The 18,266-nt window shown below is 41.1% G+C and overlaps 1 protein-coding gene across 4 annotated transcripts in view; it reads right to left on the bottom strand.

The window, feature by feature from the left end:
• The window catches only part of aatkb (apoptosis-associated tyrosine kinase b), a 69,794-nt gene that overhangs the window by 8,119 nt on the left and 43,409 nt on the right, over window positions 1-18,266 (bottom strand). For 2 of the 4 annotated variants that reach the window (XM_085417123.1, XM_085417124.1), the window contains 8 exons: window positions 17,463-17,604; window positions 6,720-6,799; window positions 5,931-6,049; window positions 4,565-4,652; window positions 3,489-3,622; window positions 1,642-1,726; window positions 1,196-1,317; window positions 539-688 (listed from right to left, as the gene is read on the bottom strand). In XM_085417123.1, coding sequence (XP_085273249.1) covers window positions 539-688; window positions 1,196-1,317; window positions 1,642-1,726; window positions 3,489-3,622; window positions 4,565-4,652; window positions 5,931-6,049; window positions 6,720-6,799; window positions 17,463-17,604 — 920 coding nt within the window. The other 2 variants (XM_085417125.1, XM_085417126.1) reach the window with 2 other exon arrangements.

Genomic DNA, 18,266 nt, shown 5'->3' with positions numbered 1-18,266 from the left:
ATGTGCCATAACTGAGGCATGGAGCTGCACCAAAGCCCAGTATGGAAGTAAAAAGTTACTGCGATGTTCATTGTGAACTGTGAATCATACAAGGCTACAGCAACAGAGTCCAAGAATAGTGCAACAACAAAAGAATAACAATTGGAAGTTCATTAAACCTCCTCCTGAAAGGGATTTAATTGTGTTGCTTTATGTGTTGTGTTTTGTGGGGCGATCGTGGCTCAAGAGTTGGGAGTTCGCCTTGTAATCGGAAGGTTGCCGGTTCGAGCCCCGGCTTGGACAGTCTCGGTCGTTGTGTCCTTGGGCAAGACACTTCACCCGTTGCCTACTGGTGGTGGTCAGAGGGCCCGGTGGCGCCAGTGTCCGGCAGCCTCGCCTCTGTCAGTGCGCCCCAGGGTGGCTGTGGCTACAATGTAGCTGCCATCACCAGTGTGTGAATGACCGGTTGTGCAAAGCGCTTTGAGGTCCTTAGGGACTAGAAAAGTGCTATACAAATACAGGCCATTTACCATTTTTGCTGCATTTATGTGTGACTCACCAGCGTTCAGCGAGGGGTACTTTGAGCAGCGGTTTGGGCAGTCGCAGCCGCTGCTCCCTAACAGCGTAGGTCAGCACTTGTCTGTCAGAATAGTGTCTGTAGGGCTGGTTTCCCAGCTCGAACAGCTCCCACATAGTCACCCCAAGAGACCTGAGACACAGGACAAGATTAAATATATCTTATTAGTGACTTCATGTACATTTCATGTATACATTTCTTATAATCCTGCAGTAACGTCCATCCTTTTATCTACTGTTAAAAACTTACAACTATATAAGCGTTTGTTAGTGTATTAATATTATAAAAGCTCCTGTGTGTTTCATTCTTTATAACTTATATCCATGGAGTTAGGGCTGGCGATTTCACGTCTTACAAACTGTTCAAAAAGTAATAGAGAATTACAATAATATTATCATAATATATATTTGGCCTAAAACTTCAAAATTTAAATCTTATTCAACAGAATGCAATATAATCATTTTGTTTTAGACTTCTGGGAGTGACGACACGCTGGTGACATCCTCAGTAAGTTTGGAGCTAACTTAAGGATTGTTTTAGGTAACTTGGTACAGTATTTAAAATGATGGTTAAGGGCTATACATGATGTCAGCGATCGTCCTCACAAAATACAAAAGATCATTTGTATTGATCAGATACCAGATGTTGCTGTGTTTGGTCTGGTCTGCCACCAGCAGGTTTCCGTGCACCTCGTCCACCAGCTCTGGAGCGATCCAGCGCAGGGGCACGTACATCTGGTCTGATGTCACATAGTAATCGTCCTGAAACGAGGGTCAGGTAAATTGTTAAGTTGCAGAAATATGACAAAAAACAAATTCAAACTAAATGACCTGCTGGACAATTTAGCCTTTTCTGATATAATGCTAAAAAGTGAAAAGAACGTTCTTATAACCCTGCAGAAATTCACTCGACTGTGATTAATGTAAACTTAGAACCATTTGGGAACTGACTATTTATATAACGAGCTTGCTTTTTTGTTGCCTGCTAGTGATGAATACAGAATATATTTTCAAACTTTACAAAGAGCAACAGGACCAGTTTGTTGTTTGCTGATCTTTTTCACATTTAACACACTGGTTGTGTACCTTGTACTTTGTGTGGGCCAGACCATAATCTCCGATCTTCACTGAGACATCAGCCGTCAACAAGCAGTTTCTTAAAGCCAGGTCACTGGAGAGGGGGGTAAACAGCTGTTATGTCTCTCTAACATTAGCAAACACAAAACAACAAGACTAGAACATTTTTATCAATGTACAAAAATGCTTAGAAGTCCTGCAAACAACAGCATTTAGTCCTGTGTTTTCACAGTAGGCTAAAAATAAACAAAACAAATTAAGTAAATTTTACTAAAATGAAATAAAATATACAGGAAATGCCTTGCCGTAAGTGCCCAACAGGACAAGAGTAATTACTTGTATTGTTTATGTCATTTAAAGCTTCAGGTACTTCTTATTTTGCATTTGAAATATGAATCTATACTATTATAGGTAAACTTATCCACCATGATTTAAAGTCATGACTTGAATACTTTAAGTATGTTTTGATGATAAAACCAGGTGTACTGTTGTAGGAATACAACTTTTTCTTTTTTTGAGTATGAAGTGAAATGAAAACTAGATAAAATAACAATAAATTATTGGAAAAAATACAAAAACTGGAGTCCTGGAGAGGAGGGATCACCGCCTGCAACAAAATCACTGATGCTGGAGTCTTTAGGGAGCACTCAGGCAGCACCAGGATATTGTTTCAGGAAGCGACCGAGAGGCAAAAGGCTAATCTCAAATTCAGAGCGAGATATCTGTAATACTTAGTAGAAAAATCTCATTGAAATAAAAAAAAAAAATCTTTTTGAATAGAGCACAGCAGACAGAAAAATAACACACACACACACACAAATATGAAAAACGGTTAATAAAGCTGGATTTTCAAGAAGTTTGAAGGACATGTTTGAGGAGGGCTTTTGATTCATTCAACTGAAAGCAGATCAAGCTTGGGTTAAGCATTCACTGAACGTTAACCGATTTAAATGAATGGACACGTGTGAGGTAGTTTGGAGGCTTCAGCAGTAATACTCTACAAATAAACCGCATTAGATGACTGCATCTTGTCTGTTAGTAAAGCCATCCGGTGTTCTCACTGAACAGCAATGACTGAAATCTGTTATCAGTATTGAAGAACAGTAAGTTATGATATACAGGCTCACTGCTGTAGATCACAGAGACGATAACCTTATGGCTAAAATCAAAGGCGTCCTTTAATTCTACTATCCAAGAAACCAGATGAGTCAGATGGTGACTCTTAAATTAATGATCGTTATCAGGGCAAAAACCTGAGTATCTGTTGGACACCAAAAGAGTGGTAGTCGGGTCACTTTGTGCAAATATTCTCTGCAAGCTTTCAAAACTTTTTGGCAGCATTTCACCAACGGGTAGAAATGTTTTTGAACATGTGCGACTGCTCTTCTAACTTCTGCATTTCCCAAAGAAGTTCTCTTTTCCAGGCCACCAGGGTAAATACAAATTAATAACTTTGACCACCTTCTGGTAAAAATTCGTTTTAGAAATATGTACGAGAGCTAGTCCTAGCTGATGTCTTTCTAACACAATACGTTGACGATTTGGAAATAAAGTCATAGCAGTCTGGACCGTTTTAAAATATTTAAAAAATACAGGCATTTACGAGAGTCACACCTTTTGGTCTGCATTTTGAAAGTCTCTGGTTAAGATCAGACTGAAGGTGAGTCGGGGCCTGTGCTGGGGCAGAACTGAGGCATACAAAAAACTAACTGCTTCAGCTAAAAGAGGACTGATGATATAGAATAATTGTGTTATTTATAGGGTAAACAGAGGTAAACAGAGACTGCCTGCTTGACTGAACAGCATCAGTGACAGCAGTCGGATTTCTCAGGCTTATGTCTGAAACGACTCTTTACCTGTGCGTGAAGTTGTGTTTGTGCAGGTGCAGGAGGCCTGAGGAAATGTCACAGGCCATCCTTTGAAGAATCAGGGGCTCTGGGCTCATGGTTTCAGAGGTTCTGCAGCTTCTGAGGTAACCCTTCACATCCCCCTGCACATGAAAGAGAGCTATAAAACATCTGTATGACCACTGGAGGGCAGTCTTACTATTTTACTGCGTCGTCTTTGTCCAGTCATGTAAACTTTGATTGGTGTCAGAAACCGGAACATTGCACAGGAGAAGACCAGACGAACTAGCAAATTTGTTGTCTTCACTTTTCTTTATGGAAATGGATAATTAGAGATTTTAGGGATGAGCCGAGAAATCCGGCCATCTGAGTGAATTAAGCTTCTCTTTGGACTAAATATCATCTTCTTGGCAGTCTTCATTCTAGTTTGTCTTAAAGCTTTAGACTGTTTGGAGTCTACATAATAAATAACAAGTTTGATGCTAATAATTGCAAAGTTTCCTCTAAGTTAGATCTGAATGGGATGTTTTTGGTTTAGCTTTTGCTAACATTTCCACACTCGACCTCGCCTTATAAGAGGAACTACCCACCTGCACTTAACCTACAGTGGGAATAAAAATAAAAGATGAGAAGTGGCAGGAGGCTCTTGGTTTTACTATTATTCACTATAAATATCTGTGTGTAATCTACTAAACCAATCACGGTGAAGGATTCTGGGAAGTGGTTGGAGTGGCACAAGTGTAAATTGACTCACTTTAAGCTTGTCTGCCAAATACTTACAGCAGCTGCCAAGAAGGATTTTATTAGACAGTTAATATAACATTCTACAATGACAAATTACTAAAATGCTTTCAATCAGTTGAAGTACTACAGAATTTGGATTAAAGTCAACAGTCAAAAAAGTTGTCAAGGACATTAATAAACTAATGTTAAACACGGTGATTTTATTAAAATATTAAACCCTTTAAATTAAACTGGGATCGTCAAAATAAAATCCCCAGTTGAGATTTGGTATTGTATTTTTTTTTCATACAATGATTTAAAGAGTGTCTCTGTGCACCTGTCTCATGGCTTTGAATACTCACCAGTGGACAAAACTCCAGCACCAGCAGGTAGGGAGTGATCTCAGTGCACTGGGCCAGACACTGCAGCAGAGCAGGATGCTGGAGGGCACTGGAGAGCAGAAGAGAACAGGATCTCAGCATGCACATATTATGTATCACCTTTAAACACGAGTATATGTTTTAGTATTACATGGGTATAAATACTTTTGGTATTGAGATATGGTTGATATATTTGAGTATTCAAGAAAATATTAGACAACCACGCTGAGACACCATCCATCTTAATTTAACAAGTACTGTTTTGTGGTAATATCATTTATTTTTCATTCTTCATACTCTGCTTTTATTTTTTCCATTTAACCTTAAAGTACATTTAAAGTGTTTTTTCTTTTACTCTGATTCGATTTTAACCTTGATCTGCATTTTATTCTTGCACATGTACCAGGCATACATTTATTCTAACTTATTATTCTTATGATACTCTCTATGCACCGATCACCTTTAACAACTTTAATGCAATCCACCGAGAGGTCTGTCATTATTATACTTTTACAAGCTTGTATGTGTTACTGTTATTGCCGCTGAGAAGATTTTAACCTATGTTAACGACAAAGGGGCAAAATAACAGCAACACGTTAGAATATAAACACCGTGACCTCAGTCTGATTTTTTTTTCCAACAAAAATGGAAAAAGTATAAAATTTTTAAAAGAAGAGTTTATGACAGAGTTATTGTATTGGCTTTACATTGCATTTGTATTCCCAAGGAAGTATAAAGTATAATTTGCCCAGATAATGCCTGAATCCCTCTGCAGGGATAAATAAAGGATTAATTATTAGGATGAATAATTATATATTACAGTATTTATTAAGTATATTTAAAGACATGCATCCTTAGTTTTAACTAAAATATTTGACTGATTGTGATTGGAAAACAAAAGCATGATGCTATACATAAAAGTTACAGAAAAGCAAGTAAAAGCAAGTTTCATAGATCCTGGGAAGCTGACCCGTCAGTATTTTATAAGTTTATCTCAAGTTTTGAACATAAAACATTTGCAGATGTCTGCCTCAAACACCCGTAAGGGTGACAAGAAAGAGAATTGAGAGAAACCAGGAGCAAACGACAAACAAAAATGGACTAAAACGTCAGGACAGAGGACACAAAAATGACAAAGACATGAGAGATGCTCAGGGCTCAGGGGTGGCTCAGGTTTACCTGATCCAGCTTCAGTTAAGGAGACTTTATTAAAATGTAGACTGGACATATGTAAGCACTACTTCTGCCCTTTCAATCAGTACTTTTAGACTGTAGATTTTACATGTACTGCTTAAATTGTCCATGTAAGAATAAACTACAGACACATGTGAGGGAGGTGAAGGTGTACCGGTAAGGCTGTGCTTCTTCCAGGAAGTGCATCTGGTCCTGTACGCTGGCACTGGCTTTGAGTTCCTTGACCACCACTTGGGTGGTGTTCAGGCCTGCGTTCACCTCCCCCAGAAGAACCTGAAACAAGTAGAGACAAATGCATACAGGGGAAGGCACACAGACAGGATGGCCACGTTCACATAAGCAAACACATTAAACATGCAATGGGAGTACCATTACACAAAGACAGACAAAACGAGATGAAGCAGGCATGCGGGAGTTCAGCAGTGCAGATAATACGCACAAACAGATGGACATACCCAGTGACGGTGCACAAGGATGAGGAGGGTGGATGAATATTCATGAGTGAACAGTATGAATAAGAAAAGGAGGAGAAGCAGACAAAGAAGCAGAAGGGGGAAACGAGAGAGAATGACAACAACATGTTATCTGGTTGTAAAAACATGTTAACACACCAGAAGGTTTAGGCTGCAAGGAGGGCTATTACTTTGAAAATTTAGCAGCGTAAAATTTGTTCTCAAGGCCTAAGTCTATCACTTTGGGAACAAGCTGACATCAAAGGCGAGAGGATCGGGCTGGCATTACACACTCAGACATTTCAGGTAACGCAGCGTGTCGGACATTTTTAACCGACTCCCGCTCCGAGCAGGAGCCGGGATCACAGCAAAGACTAACAGCCACGATGTGAGTCTCAACGATGCTGCGTTTCATCTACCCGGCAGGGAGCGACAGATTTGAAATTACCAGCAGGTTTTTATGAAGATTGAGGTTTCTGAAGTGGGCTCACCTTCCCAAACCAGCCATTCCCAATCTCTTTCAGGTAGAGAAGACTGTGGCGGCTGAGATCTGTTGATTTCAGGAGTTGGACTGAATAAGACAGAGAAAAAGAGAAAAGATGTAACAGAGATTGGTGAGTGTCAATCAAAAGCCTTTGAACTGAAGTCATGGTCACTCACAGCACTAAACATTTTGCATGTTTTTGTCCATTTTCTACAAATTTCTTTGCGTTATCGTCAATGATTTAAACTATTTAAACCGCGCTCATTGAGAAAAAATGAAAGTACAAGTGATGAATTGCAGCTGTCCTTGTGGAAAGTTGGTGTCAGTGGTAACATTTAATTTCTTTAACTAAAAAAACAAGATTGTCACTGATATGTAAAATGAATCCACCTGTAAGTGGCATAAATTATTTGTACACACATTAAAGTTTCAACTCCCCCATTTCAACTGCACATGCATATTCCATGTGTGCAGTTTACATAATTTTGACACACTAAACATACTAAAACTAATAATCTTAATGTTATATGTATTTGTCAGTCAGATGGGTCAAGTAAAGTAAAATCCACTAAACACAAATCATTTCCAAAAATACAATCGGTTCTTCTTCACTGGACAGTACATACGATATATTGGATCAAAAGTACATTATCATTAGAATGTAATGCAATGTAAACATTTAATGTTCCATTATCACGCAACAAAATCATGATGGCACTGATGGATTTCACCACTCAAACGGGGCTCGGACAGAAGGAGTGCTTATCGACTATATGAAAATGGAGGGAAACCAAATGCCGAAAAAAGTTTAAGTGTTCATTAAACAATTATAAATAGAAGAAGAGTGCACGTCTTACACTTGAATGCCTTTTTAAAAAGGTTTTCAACTTAAAAAATATTAATATTTAATTAAAGTAGTATTTAAAAGCTTCTGAAAGACGTCTTACACCTGGAAGCACTGAATAAAATGTTCTTAATTTAAACATTTCTTAACATCTGCAAGTTCAAAAAAACATCTGCATTTGCTGGGGTTCCTGTTTTTTCTTTTTTTAATAGTTTACCCCACTTTAATGCATTTTATTGTTTTATTAGTTCATCATAAGTTTATTAACCTCTCTAAAACATCTATGCGAGAGCTCCTCTGAGCCTGGGACAATTTCCCAAAGAACAAAAAGAGATCTTTTATCTTACCACGATCACATTTCTTGATCTTTTTTATTCTCTCTGCCTGTTTCAATACAGATGAAATAGATTATTCTTTAATAATAAAAGATTTCCTGGTTTTACTACTTTCTATTATAATGACTGGACTTAAACCTGAAACATATACCAAAAGACTAATATGTACAACATGAAGAAATGATATGACGCAACGCACCAGATCCAGGTTGTTAAGTAGCCACTGAAGGGTCCATCCTCTGTTCAGTCGATTGCTGTTAACCGCCTCTAAAGCTAAACATCCGCACATGCCAGTGGATGCTGCCCATTGTTGCCCAGACAAAGCAAACTCTGCCCCTAAGTGTTATTCTCTACCGAGCCGTCTCTGTCACCGGTCTGTGTGGCGGTCCTCCAGCTCACCGGTGCATCGCTCTCAGCATCCCCCGATGACCCGCGTCCTTCCTGCTTGCTGAACATGCCCAACCGCCCCATCCTGTCCCAGCTCCACCGAATGAAACAGACTGAGGGTAGCATCCCCTCCTCTCTCCCCTCACCATCTATCTCTTTCTTTCACTCTGTGTCTCCCACGATGGAACTTGGATTCTGGGCGTAGAGGCAGACAGACAGATCTTTGTGGTGCTATCTTCCCCCCTCCAGACTGCGACACAGTCCAGTCACTGTGTGGAGGCCATATTGGGCACCCCTGTCCCCTTCCCCTGACTGGTCATTCCTTACACCCACTTACACTCTTGCTGGGCCATAACAGAATAGCCACTATTGTCTTTTTGCTTAGGGCAGCATGGCACCAGTTAGGACCAGTCAGCAACACTGGAGCCATTATCTGTGAGCTCCATGACATAAGAATGAACTGAGCTTTGGTGATAACTGTGGCATGCAATGAGTTCCACCTACACCCTCATGTTTACCACAAATATTCATAATTCTGACGGAACAATGAGAGAAAAGAAACTCTTAAAGGCTATATTAAGCATTTGTTAACTTTCACATTGTCTCTGGCACCATGTTTGGTTTGTGTGCACGCTGCAATGACATTTGTAAGGTATAGTGGGGTATCTGTATATATATATATATGTAGGAGTATATATACTGTATGAGGGTGGATGTGAAATTGAATTTTTCCTTAACATGTAAATGTTTACTCACAACAATGCAAAAGAAGCTGTAGCAGCATATGTTTGGTTGTCTTTGTATTATTCTACTAATACTAGATCTCTCTGTTCATGCATCCATGCACTCTTTATGAATTCATTTATTCCCAGGCCTTTCAGCCCTTAATTTAACCATCACGACTACGTTTCTAACCCTAACCTAATTCTAATCTTAACCCTAAGCCTAAAAGTTGTAAATTTCATGACATTTTAATCAGTCAATTGATCCAAAACTCTCACAAAGGTAGCCCTATGCATGTCAATGTAAGCTCGATTGTGTTTGGTCCTGTGTCCAAACACAATTGCTCAGAATAAGAACAGAAAAATATGCTCACAGAGTGCTTGAAATGAAAAAAACCCACATTACTGAGCTAAGTTCTGAGATCCTATTTATAAGTTAATTTCATTTGACAGCACTGACCGGCCCTTACTAAGATGCTGAGCATGTTGATAAGAATGCATCAGGCTCAAAAACCCCAGCAGCCGGGAAGCCTTTAGCGAGATGCACGTTGGCAAAATCAATCATGGCCAAATGGAATTCCCATTATCCCCTAACAGTCCAGTGCATCATGGCTCACTCTCTGCAGGTGCTGAGCTGTAGTGCTGTCCTTGGATAATCATTTAAAGCCAATTATGACGTTTAACCATCCTTTTTGTTTGGCTACAGACGACAGAGCAGCGAGACTGTTCTATATGAGATAAATAAGGATCATTTTGAGCTGTGAATCATGTAACTGTGCCGAGGCCAGCGATGAAAGAAGCGGGAAATGAGTAGAACATCTCCCTTTTTTTGCTTCAATTCCTCATTGTGTTTTTATGTGTGTGTGTAGTTGTTCTCATGTGTAATATGAGTGGGTGTGAGCTCCATTAGTCGTTACAGTGCAGCCTGCAATGCACAACAGCTGCATCAGGGCGGGTCCTTGAAACTGGGCTCTGGTCTGAGCCAAGCTCTCGCAATACCGGTGTCTCATTAGGAACTCCACTTATTCACACAGTCCAAGCACAGCCCCACAGCGCTGCAGGATGACAGAAGAGATGGGAATATTGGCTGAAATCCTCCTGCTTCAGCCCTCAGGAATTATCAGACATTAGAAATCTGAGACTCACACCAGCACGGTGTTGAAAGTAACGTCAGGAGCTTTCATTCTTGGAGCCCCTTCATTCGCTTCCTCAGTCATTTTGTGGCAGTCACTGCTCTTCCTTTGTAGTTTTTTCATGCTTTTTATTTGTTTTTGTAATTAAATGTTCTTCTTCTCTCTTTCTTTCTTTCTTTCTTTTATAGTTTTAATATTTTATCCTCATGAAAAAGCTTTCTAAACTGCGTTTGTAGGAAGATATACAGATAAGTTTGAAGTTGAAGTAGAAACGTTAGAGTAAAATGAGACCTGTTCTTGATGAAATGGCAGCAAATAACTGAAAACTAAAATTATGAGAAACGTGAGAAACATGAAATGGAGCGAGACGGATCATTTTCTTTACCTCATTTCCCTTAAAAACAAATACCCCAAATGATGTCACTGGGTGAGGCAGTCCTCAAGGTGCAGTAATGAATCCCTGACTGCCACTACAATACAAACCATATGGCTCCTATTATTTACAGAAGAAAAAACGCCTGCTTTAAAGGATCAGGTTCCAAAATCATAGGAAATAAGTAAGAGAGTGTTTTCTAACGCGCACAACGTTGTATACAAATGAATTTGGTTTTAATTGCCAAAGTTTTGCTTTTGATGCCATGAAACCAAATCTGCCTGTCTAGATCATAGACTGTATATAAAAGATGTTGGAAACTGTGATCAGGAACGTCTTTGAAACCAGATGTGACCAGGATCTACCTGACAAAAGAGCGACACTGCATGATCAGACCATAACAACTTGTCAATCACACGGCTAACGGGGACCACAATTTACAAAAAGCACATCTTGTTGAACTCAGAAAGCCTTGAAATGAGTGATTAACATAAAAACTCTTGAGGAAAGTGTTTGCTGAAGTCCTTTCCTGCAGGTTTCTATACAGTCCAAGCAATAACCTCTGGGGGCTGAAAAAGTCTGCCAACAAAGAAGTGCCAAAAACTGCAGCTCCTTCAGTGGCTGTTTGAGTCACTCTCCATGGACTCCTGTGATAAAACGCATTACAGCATTAAAAAGCAGGTTTACAGCCTGGTAGTAAAACACAGTTTTGTCTGCAGACCCTTTCCTCCCCCATATCAACCGTGCTGTGGGTAAACAGCTTTCAGAACCTATCCCCTGGCATGCCAGCAAGGCCTAAGTTTACGTGTGTGACCACTTTGTGTAGCTGAGCGGAGGCAGTGAAGTGGAACAAAACCACAGGTGACACTACGCTACTATGTCCATCTATTTTTTTCTGTAAGTAAAAATTGACCTGACTTTTCAGACCCGGGTTGCATCCATCTATCATTAAAGGTATATTGTGTAGGCATCATAAAGAATAAGAAACAGAATTCTTCCTTATTAAAATAAAATTACCCTTCAGGATTTTATTTTTTTATTCGACTACATTCAGACGTGAAACCGAGCAAACATTTACATTTCGGTGTATTTGTGCTTTGTTGCAGACCCGCGTTTGCGTGGGCTCGATCCACAAAGTCTCACCACACTCCAGTGCCATAAGTTTATCAGGCAGCATCAGCCCATTAACACACAACAAGGACCATTGTCACATACGAGCAAAAAGGAGAAAGAAAGCATCAGAGTGAGAGGGGAGAATTCTCACTGGGGTTTTGTGCTCTTGCATGCCTCACATACCAACAAACAGCAGTGTAGGCTGGTCGCCTGGACATTATTATACAACAGGCAGATGTTTGTGGGAGAGAGTGAAAGCTAAAGAGCACAGAGTTCATTCTGTAGGGACCTGCAGCGAGGGATTGTGGGATAGGTGGAGATCCAGCTGACCGAGGCCAGCGTAAGGGTGGTGTTCACTCCAGGGACAAACGTTGACGAATGCCAGACACACTAGTCTTCTCCATCTTATGTTACTCTCACACCCTTGATATGCACTTGAATGTGTTATGTTCTGGTACTTTTACTAAACTCCTGAAAGGTTTGCATCAGTTTGTAAATGACTGCACGCATAAATCACTAACCAATGATTGAAAATTGTCACAAGTGAAATTAGGATTGGATATTCTTTAAACTCTGGTTCATTTCACATCGTGCCTTCCAACAGCAGAGAAAAAGCACAAATCACTTTAAAGTTGATCCGTGGATTTCGGAGATTTACTCTGTGAGAAAACAGCAAAGGAAAATGGGAGGACCCTGTTTAACTGCTTCTCCTTTTTCAGAATCAGAATCAGAAGACTTTATTTATCCCCAAGGGGCAATTAACAAACAACAAAGTGACTGAAAGGTGAATAAATAACTATAAGTGACTAAAAGTGAATAAAGTGTCGGTAGTATAAGAAGAGTGTAGAGTAGTTTATGTTTATGGGTGTGGGAAATGTTCTTATCGGCTGGAGTTAAAAAGCAGAGTGGCTGAGGGGACAAAGGTGGCTCTCCTCCTCCTCTCTGTCCTGCAGGAAATGCATCGGAGGCGTCGCCCAGAGGGGAGCCATTGAAATGCGGGGTGAAGAATGTGAGAGGGGTCGTTGATGATTTTGGCTGCCTGTCTAAGAGCCTGTTGACTGAAAACCTGCCAGAGTTCTGACAGGTAGGCCAATGATTTTAGAGCACACTGATGCGGTGTGCTGCAGTCTGTTCCTGTATGAAGGCTGAGGGAGTGGAACCAGCAGCTGATGGAGGTCATGATGCTTTCCAGGAAGGCGTAGTAAAAAGTCATCATGATGAGTGTGCCGACTCCAAAGGAGTTGAGTTTCCTAAGGAGGTATAGCTGTTGGTGGCACCTCCTGAGAATCTCTCTGTGTTGGCAGAGAATTTCAGGAGGTTATCAAAGATGGTTCCCAGGTATTTGTGCTCCTCAACTACCTCCACTGGCTTCCTGTGGATGGTGGTGGTGACTGAAGCAGCCAGATCCCTCTGCCTACTGGAGAATTCACCACCATCTCTTTGGTTTTGCTCACGTTCAATTCAAGTTGGAGCTGTCACACCACTCTACAAACTCCTGCAGAGTGGACCCGTGGTGTTGTGAGGGGCCTGACAGCAGTGACAGGAGAACTGAGTCGTCAGCATATTTAACCAGGTGACAGTTGGGCTGTGTGGATCTGCAGTCATCAGTGTAGAGGATGAAGAGAAGGGGGGAGAGCACACAGCCCTGGGGGGAGCCAGTGGAGGTGGAACGGAGACCGGAGAGAGTTGTTGACCCGAACTTTCTGAGTCCTGTTGGTCAAAAAGTCCAATATCCACAGGATTAGCTGATCATCCAGGTGAAATCGGGTGGAAAGTTTAAAGGCTGGAATATGAGGCTGCAGAGTGTTGAACGCTGATGAGAAACCAGCAAAAAGAAGTCTGGCGGAGGAGTCAGGGAGCTCCAGATGTTTGTGGATGGAGTCCAAGATGAAGATTTTTGCATCATCGACACCTCTGCGTGCACGGTAAGCAAACTGGAGTGGGTCCATCAGGGGTCATTTGCTCTTACCATGTGCTGTTTTATGATCTTCTCCATGGCCTTCATCACCAGGGAGGTGAGGGCCACAGGACGAAGATCATTCAGAGACTTTAGGTTGTTTCTTTTGGGGATGGGGATGACTGGAGTGTTTCCACAGCTGGGGGACGGTGTGACTGTCAGCTGAGTGTTGAAATAGAGTCCGGAACACACTTCCTAGTTGCCCTGCAAAGGGCCTCAGAACTCGACTGCTAATGTTGTCAGGGCCGGGTGAGCTCCTCTCCCTGGTCCTCCTGAGGGCTCTCACCACATCCTCAGTCCTGAAGCTGAGTGCAGAGCTGCCAGGTTTGAGTGAGGATCTGGACTCCTCAAGCTGGGACATGTTGTCCATCTTAAACGTGGTGTAGAAAGCGTTGAGGTCGTCAGGGAGGGAGGAGGGGTTGCTGCCCTCCACCTGGATGGTTCTGGGGGTGGTGACCACCAGTGTTGGTCAAGTTACTTGAAAAAAGTAATCAGTAACTAATTACTGATTACTTCCCCAAAAAAGTAATCCCGTTACTTTACTGCTTACTTATTTTCAAAAGTAATTAATTACTTAGTTACTTAGTTACTTTTTAAAAACACGATTTACAACCTGAAGAGGTGATAAAGCGATAGATCTTTCAGCCCAATTCTACTTTTTCTACATAATCCATCACACAAAATGTAATCAAATGGAAAAGTCTCTTTTTAAAACTTGTTTTATTAGTTTTAATCTTTTAACTTTATGCATCAAGCAAAGATTAAATTATCTGCAACATTCTCTGAGTTGAATAAATTAGTTTAACATGTAAACCTATTTTCTGCACATTCCAGCACATAAAATAAAATATTTTTTGTGTTTACACTCAGTCTTTCAAATAGATGCAAGTAAAACACAGCAGAAAATAAATAAAGTCAAAGACTCAGCGGTCCTGTTGCTCTATTTTCACCTGTAAAGCAGGAGTGGGGTAGGCGGAGGTTTACCCTGGTGCAGGTGTGCCGCGGTCAGTGGAAGAATCCGCGAGTTTCTCTGTGAGTTTCCCATTACGTCGTAGCTACTCGGTGCTTGCTCGGAAGTTTAGGGGTTTTTTCACTGTAAAAAGAAGTTTTCTTCCCACGCACAACGGACACTAATGTTTTTGTCACTTTTTATGGAATCAAACTCAAAGTAAGGTCAGTACTTCCACGCTTTAAACGCTGCACGCTCACACTCTCTCTGCACTCGATATATGATCCATTGTTGATCTGCACACAGCTGTTGTCACTAACGTCGCACTCGCTTACGTCACTGTCGTGAGACATTCTCGCAAAAAAATCACGGTTTTAGTAACACAGTAACGCAGCGTTCCTACGGGAAAGTAACGGTAATCTAATTACCGATTTTGCAATAGTAATCCCTTACTTTACTCGTTACTTGAAAAAAGTAATCAGATTACAGTAACGCGTTACAAGTAACGCGTTACTGCCCATCTCTGGTGACCACAGTATTCACAGAGGCCATGGTTTTGAGGCCCTGCCAGGCTGAGTGGAGGTCCCCTGTGGTGAATTTTTTTTTCAAGTGTGTTTTTATACTCCAGTTTAGCAGTTTTTATGGTTTTTATTTATCTTGACCTCCCTGTTGACCTCCTTTTTGTCCAGTGCAGAGCCGGTGAAGAAAATCCTGAAAAAGGATTTTTTTTTACACCTTTACAGGTCCCTGTATGTTTTTTTTAACCATAGGGAGTATACATGATAGTTAGACTGTCTCCCTGCTGTCACTCGCTGGTTTGCTGGCTCCCATTTTGAAGCCTTTTTGGCCGTCATCATCGTGCATCTGACTGAACTAATAGTAGGCCCGCCCTAAATCATGGCCTGCTTTATTGTCCTTTTTGACAGTAATGGGAACCATAATTTAAAATGGTGGAACTGAAACCATGAACTCATCAGGAAGGTGTTTAGCTGGGTTGTTTTCTTATTGACTTCTACACAGTCACACCTATTCTCCAACTGCCTCCTTACTGGCCACTAGAGAGAGTGTCCAAGTAAAGCCCTTCTGCACTGACTTCACTCTTCAGCCTCTTTGAAAAAAAATATATATATATATATATATAAAAACCCCCAGCACGCCCCTGCGGGCGGTTTATCCTTCAAGCTCGGGTCCTCTACCAGAGGCCTGGGAGCTTGAGGGTCCTGCGCAGTATCTTAGCTGTTCCCAGGACTGCGCTCTTCTGGACAGAGATCTCCGATGTTGTTCCCGGGATCTGCTGGAGCCACTCGCCTAGCTTGGGAGTCACCGCACCTAGTGCTCCGAAGCAGCTGGATAGCGTAGTGGTTAGACTACACGCCTTTGGAACAGAGGATCGCAAGTTCGATTCCTGCCTGGGGCATCTGTATCCAGTAAGGGTCCTAAGGCTAGACCCCCTATGCTAAGCAAGCCTACCGCAGACATGAGCGAGACAGATAAATATGAAGGCATGCCGGCTCGGACGTCGCCCGGATCAACAGGGCACCCTGACGAAAAGTGGGCTACTGGAACAAGAAGGCATCGGTGGGCAAGGGACGAAAACAGGGCGTTGTTGGAATGCTACTACGCAAGTAACCCTGGCGGAAGGGGCTACATGAATATATATATATTGTTTTTTATAGCTGGTGGTATAAAAAAAGAGCACAGAATAAATGGGGTCATATGGAGCCCACAATATAACATTCATGGGTAAACAAATTCTTCTTTCCCAGCAATATTCCATATATTTTATTCAATATCATGAGACGGGTTGAAAGTGAGAGGGGGCTTGAGTATAGAAATGAGCACTACTTTTAATGTGCAGGGAGAAGAGCATGGTTAATGACCGGTTTTATTACCTGATCAAGCTTGTTTTGATTCAGTCAGCACTTTAAATAGAACACGTGTGAGTAGAAAATAAAGTCTTTATAGGAAAAGTTTTAAATAGCAAATCATATCTGCTCAACTCTGTGGGCATTTTTTAAAACACCGAACAGTGATGATAAACTGCTTAATTTTAATTTTGCTAAAAAAAATTAACCATTATTTGTACAGGTAGTTCACTGTAAACTGGATTCAAACATAGAAAACAAAGGAAGTTAACGTGCAGTGTTAACTTTAAAAACTCGTGGATTGGGAAGTCCTCGTTACACCCCGTGGAAACAAAATTTAAAAGTAAAACATCCAAAAGGTCAAGTAACAAAACTGTTCTTTAAACTGCAAGTGTTGCTGGAGCTTTGATTTGTAGGAAAAGAAGTTCCTTTTTGTATTAGTAATGCCATGGCACCACAAGCCACATCCACCCTTTTGATTTGAGGCATGAAGTAAGCAGCAGCAGAGAAATTAGTTGTAGCAGCGTCCTGATTGCAGTCACCTTCAACCACAACAGCCAGCTGCTCCTGATGCACAAACAGAGGCTTCTGTTCTGCACTGTGCTTCTTAATGTTTGTTGGAGTTATTGCTTGGAAACGAGTGCCATAGCACGAGTATGTTGTAAAGAAAAAACACAGCTGAGTAATCAGCATGCAAACAAACATTAACATGTTTTATTTCAGTTCAGAAATGGAATCAACGCTAGATTTCCTAAAAGTAAAATAAAGATAAAAATTGTTCTTTTTTGAATCCAGAGAAGTTATTTTAACTATTTAGCTTAATTTACCTCCTGTTATCGAGCACTAAACATGCTGTAGTTTAAAGATGGCAGTCTAGGTCAACCCACTTTGACCAAACAGACTGAAATATTTTCCAATTTTCCAATCCCATCCAGTCGAATGGAGTCTTTGCCAGGCCGATTCTGGCCCCCGGGTCTTATGTTTGATACCCTTGCATTAGGTGAATTGCAGGGAAAGTTTGGTCCAGCTGATTGGCTCCAGCCCTCGCTCAGCTAAACTGAGCTGAACTCACCTGATCGAGCTGGTTGCTTGGCGACTGGCAGGGACACCTCAGTGAGCGGCAGGATGTAGACGTCAGGACTACCCTGGGAGGCCGGCGAGGCCAAGGTGGACATGTCTGCATGGTACTCCTCCCCGTCCACATTCTTGAATTCCTGCAACACGCCAGGAAACATGCACAAAAGGTCAAAGGTCAAGCTAATGAAGAGTCTGCTCCCACATGGAAAAAAAAAGAAAATTCAAAACTGTAAAACAGTGCAGAGTAAAATTTCAATAATTATGCAACTTCAAACTTAAACAGCATTTAATTTGAGAGTCAGCTCCTTAAAATGCAACTCGCACATTAGAAGTGAAAATTCTCCAGAGACTTCCGCCGTTTTGTAATTTGAGGAAAATATTCATGATGGAAACTTGCTGTGTGTTAATGCATGTTAAATCAAAGCATGGAGGGTTCTTTCATACCAATGAAAACACTGCAGCTTTTGGCCCTGTGCATTTATATTACAATGATGTCAGTGGGAGCTGACAAGTCTTCCACATTAAATGATGAGCAGACTCCTAAATCTATTAAAGAAACAACAACTTTATAACTTAAACTTTTTCTCAACTTCATTATTCAACCTGAGTTCAATTAACTACCATTTTTATAATATGGGAACCTACTGAAACTACCTCACACCTGTACGCATCAGACCATGTGTTGTCAAAATATATCTCATGGTTTATTACAGCCCATGAGTGCAACAAGAAACATTACCGTTGTAGTCGTCGCAGCAGACTGAACCTTAATCTGAACAAACACAGCTGCTGTCAAGAA

This window comes from Rhamphochromis longiceps, linkage group LG8 (assembly GCF_057381845.1).
Source record: "Rhamphochromis longiceps isolate RC_006_pf linkage group LG8, R_longiceps_female_GT1.1, whole genome shotgun sequence".
Lineage (NCBI taxonomy): Eukaryota > Metazoa > Chordata > Actinopteri > Cichliformes > Cichlidae > Rhamphochromis > Rhamphochromis longiceps.
The sequence above is the reverse complement of the archived record's forward strand: the minus strand, read 5'-3'. Positions and strand labels throughout refer to the sequence as shown.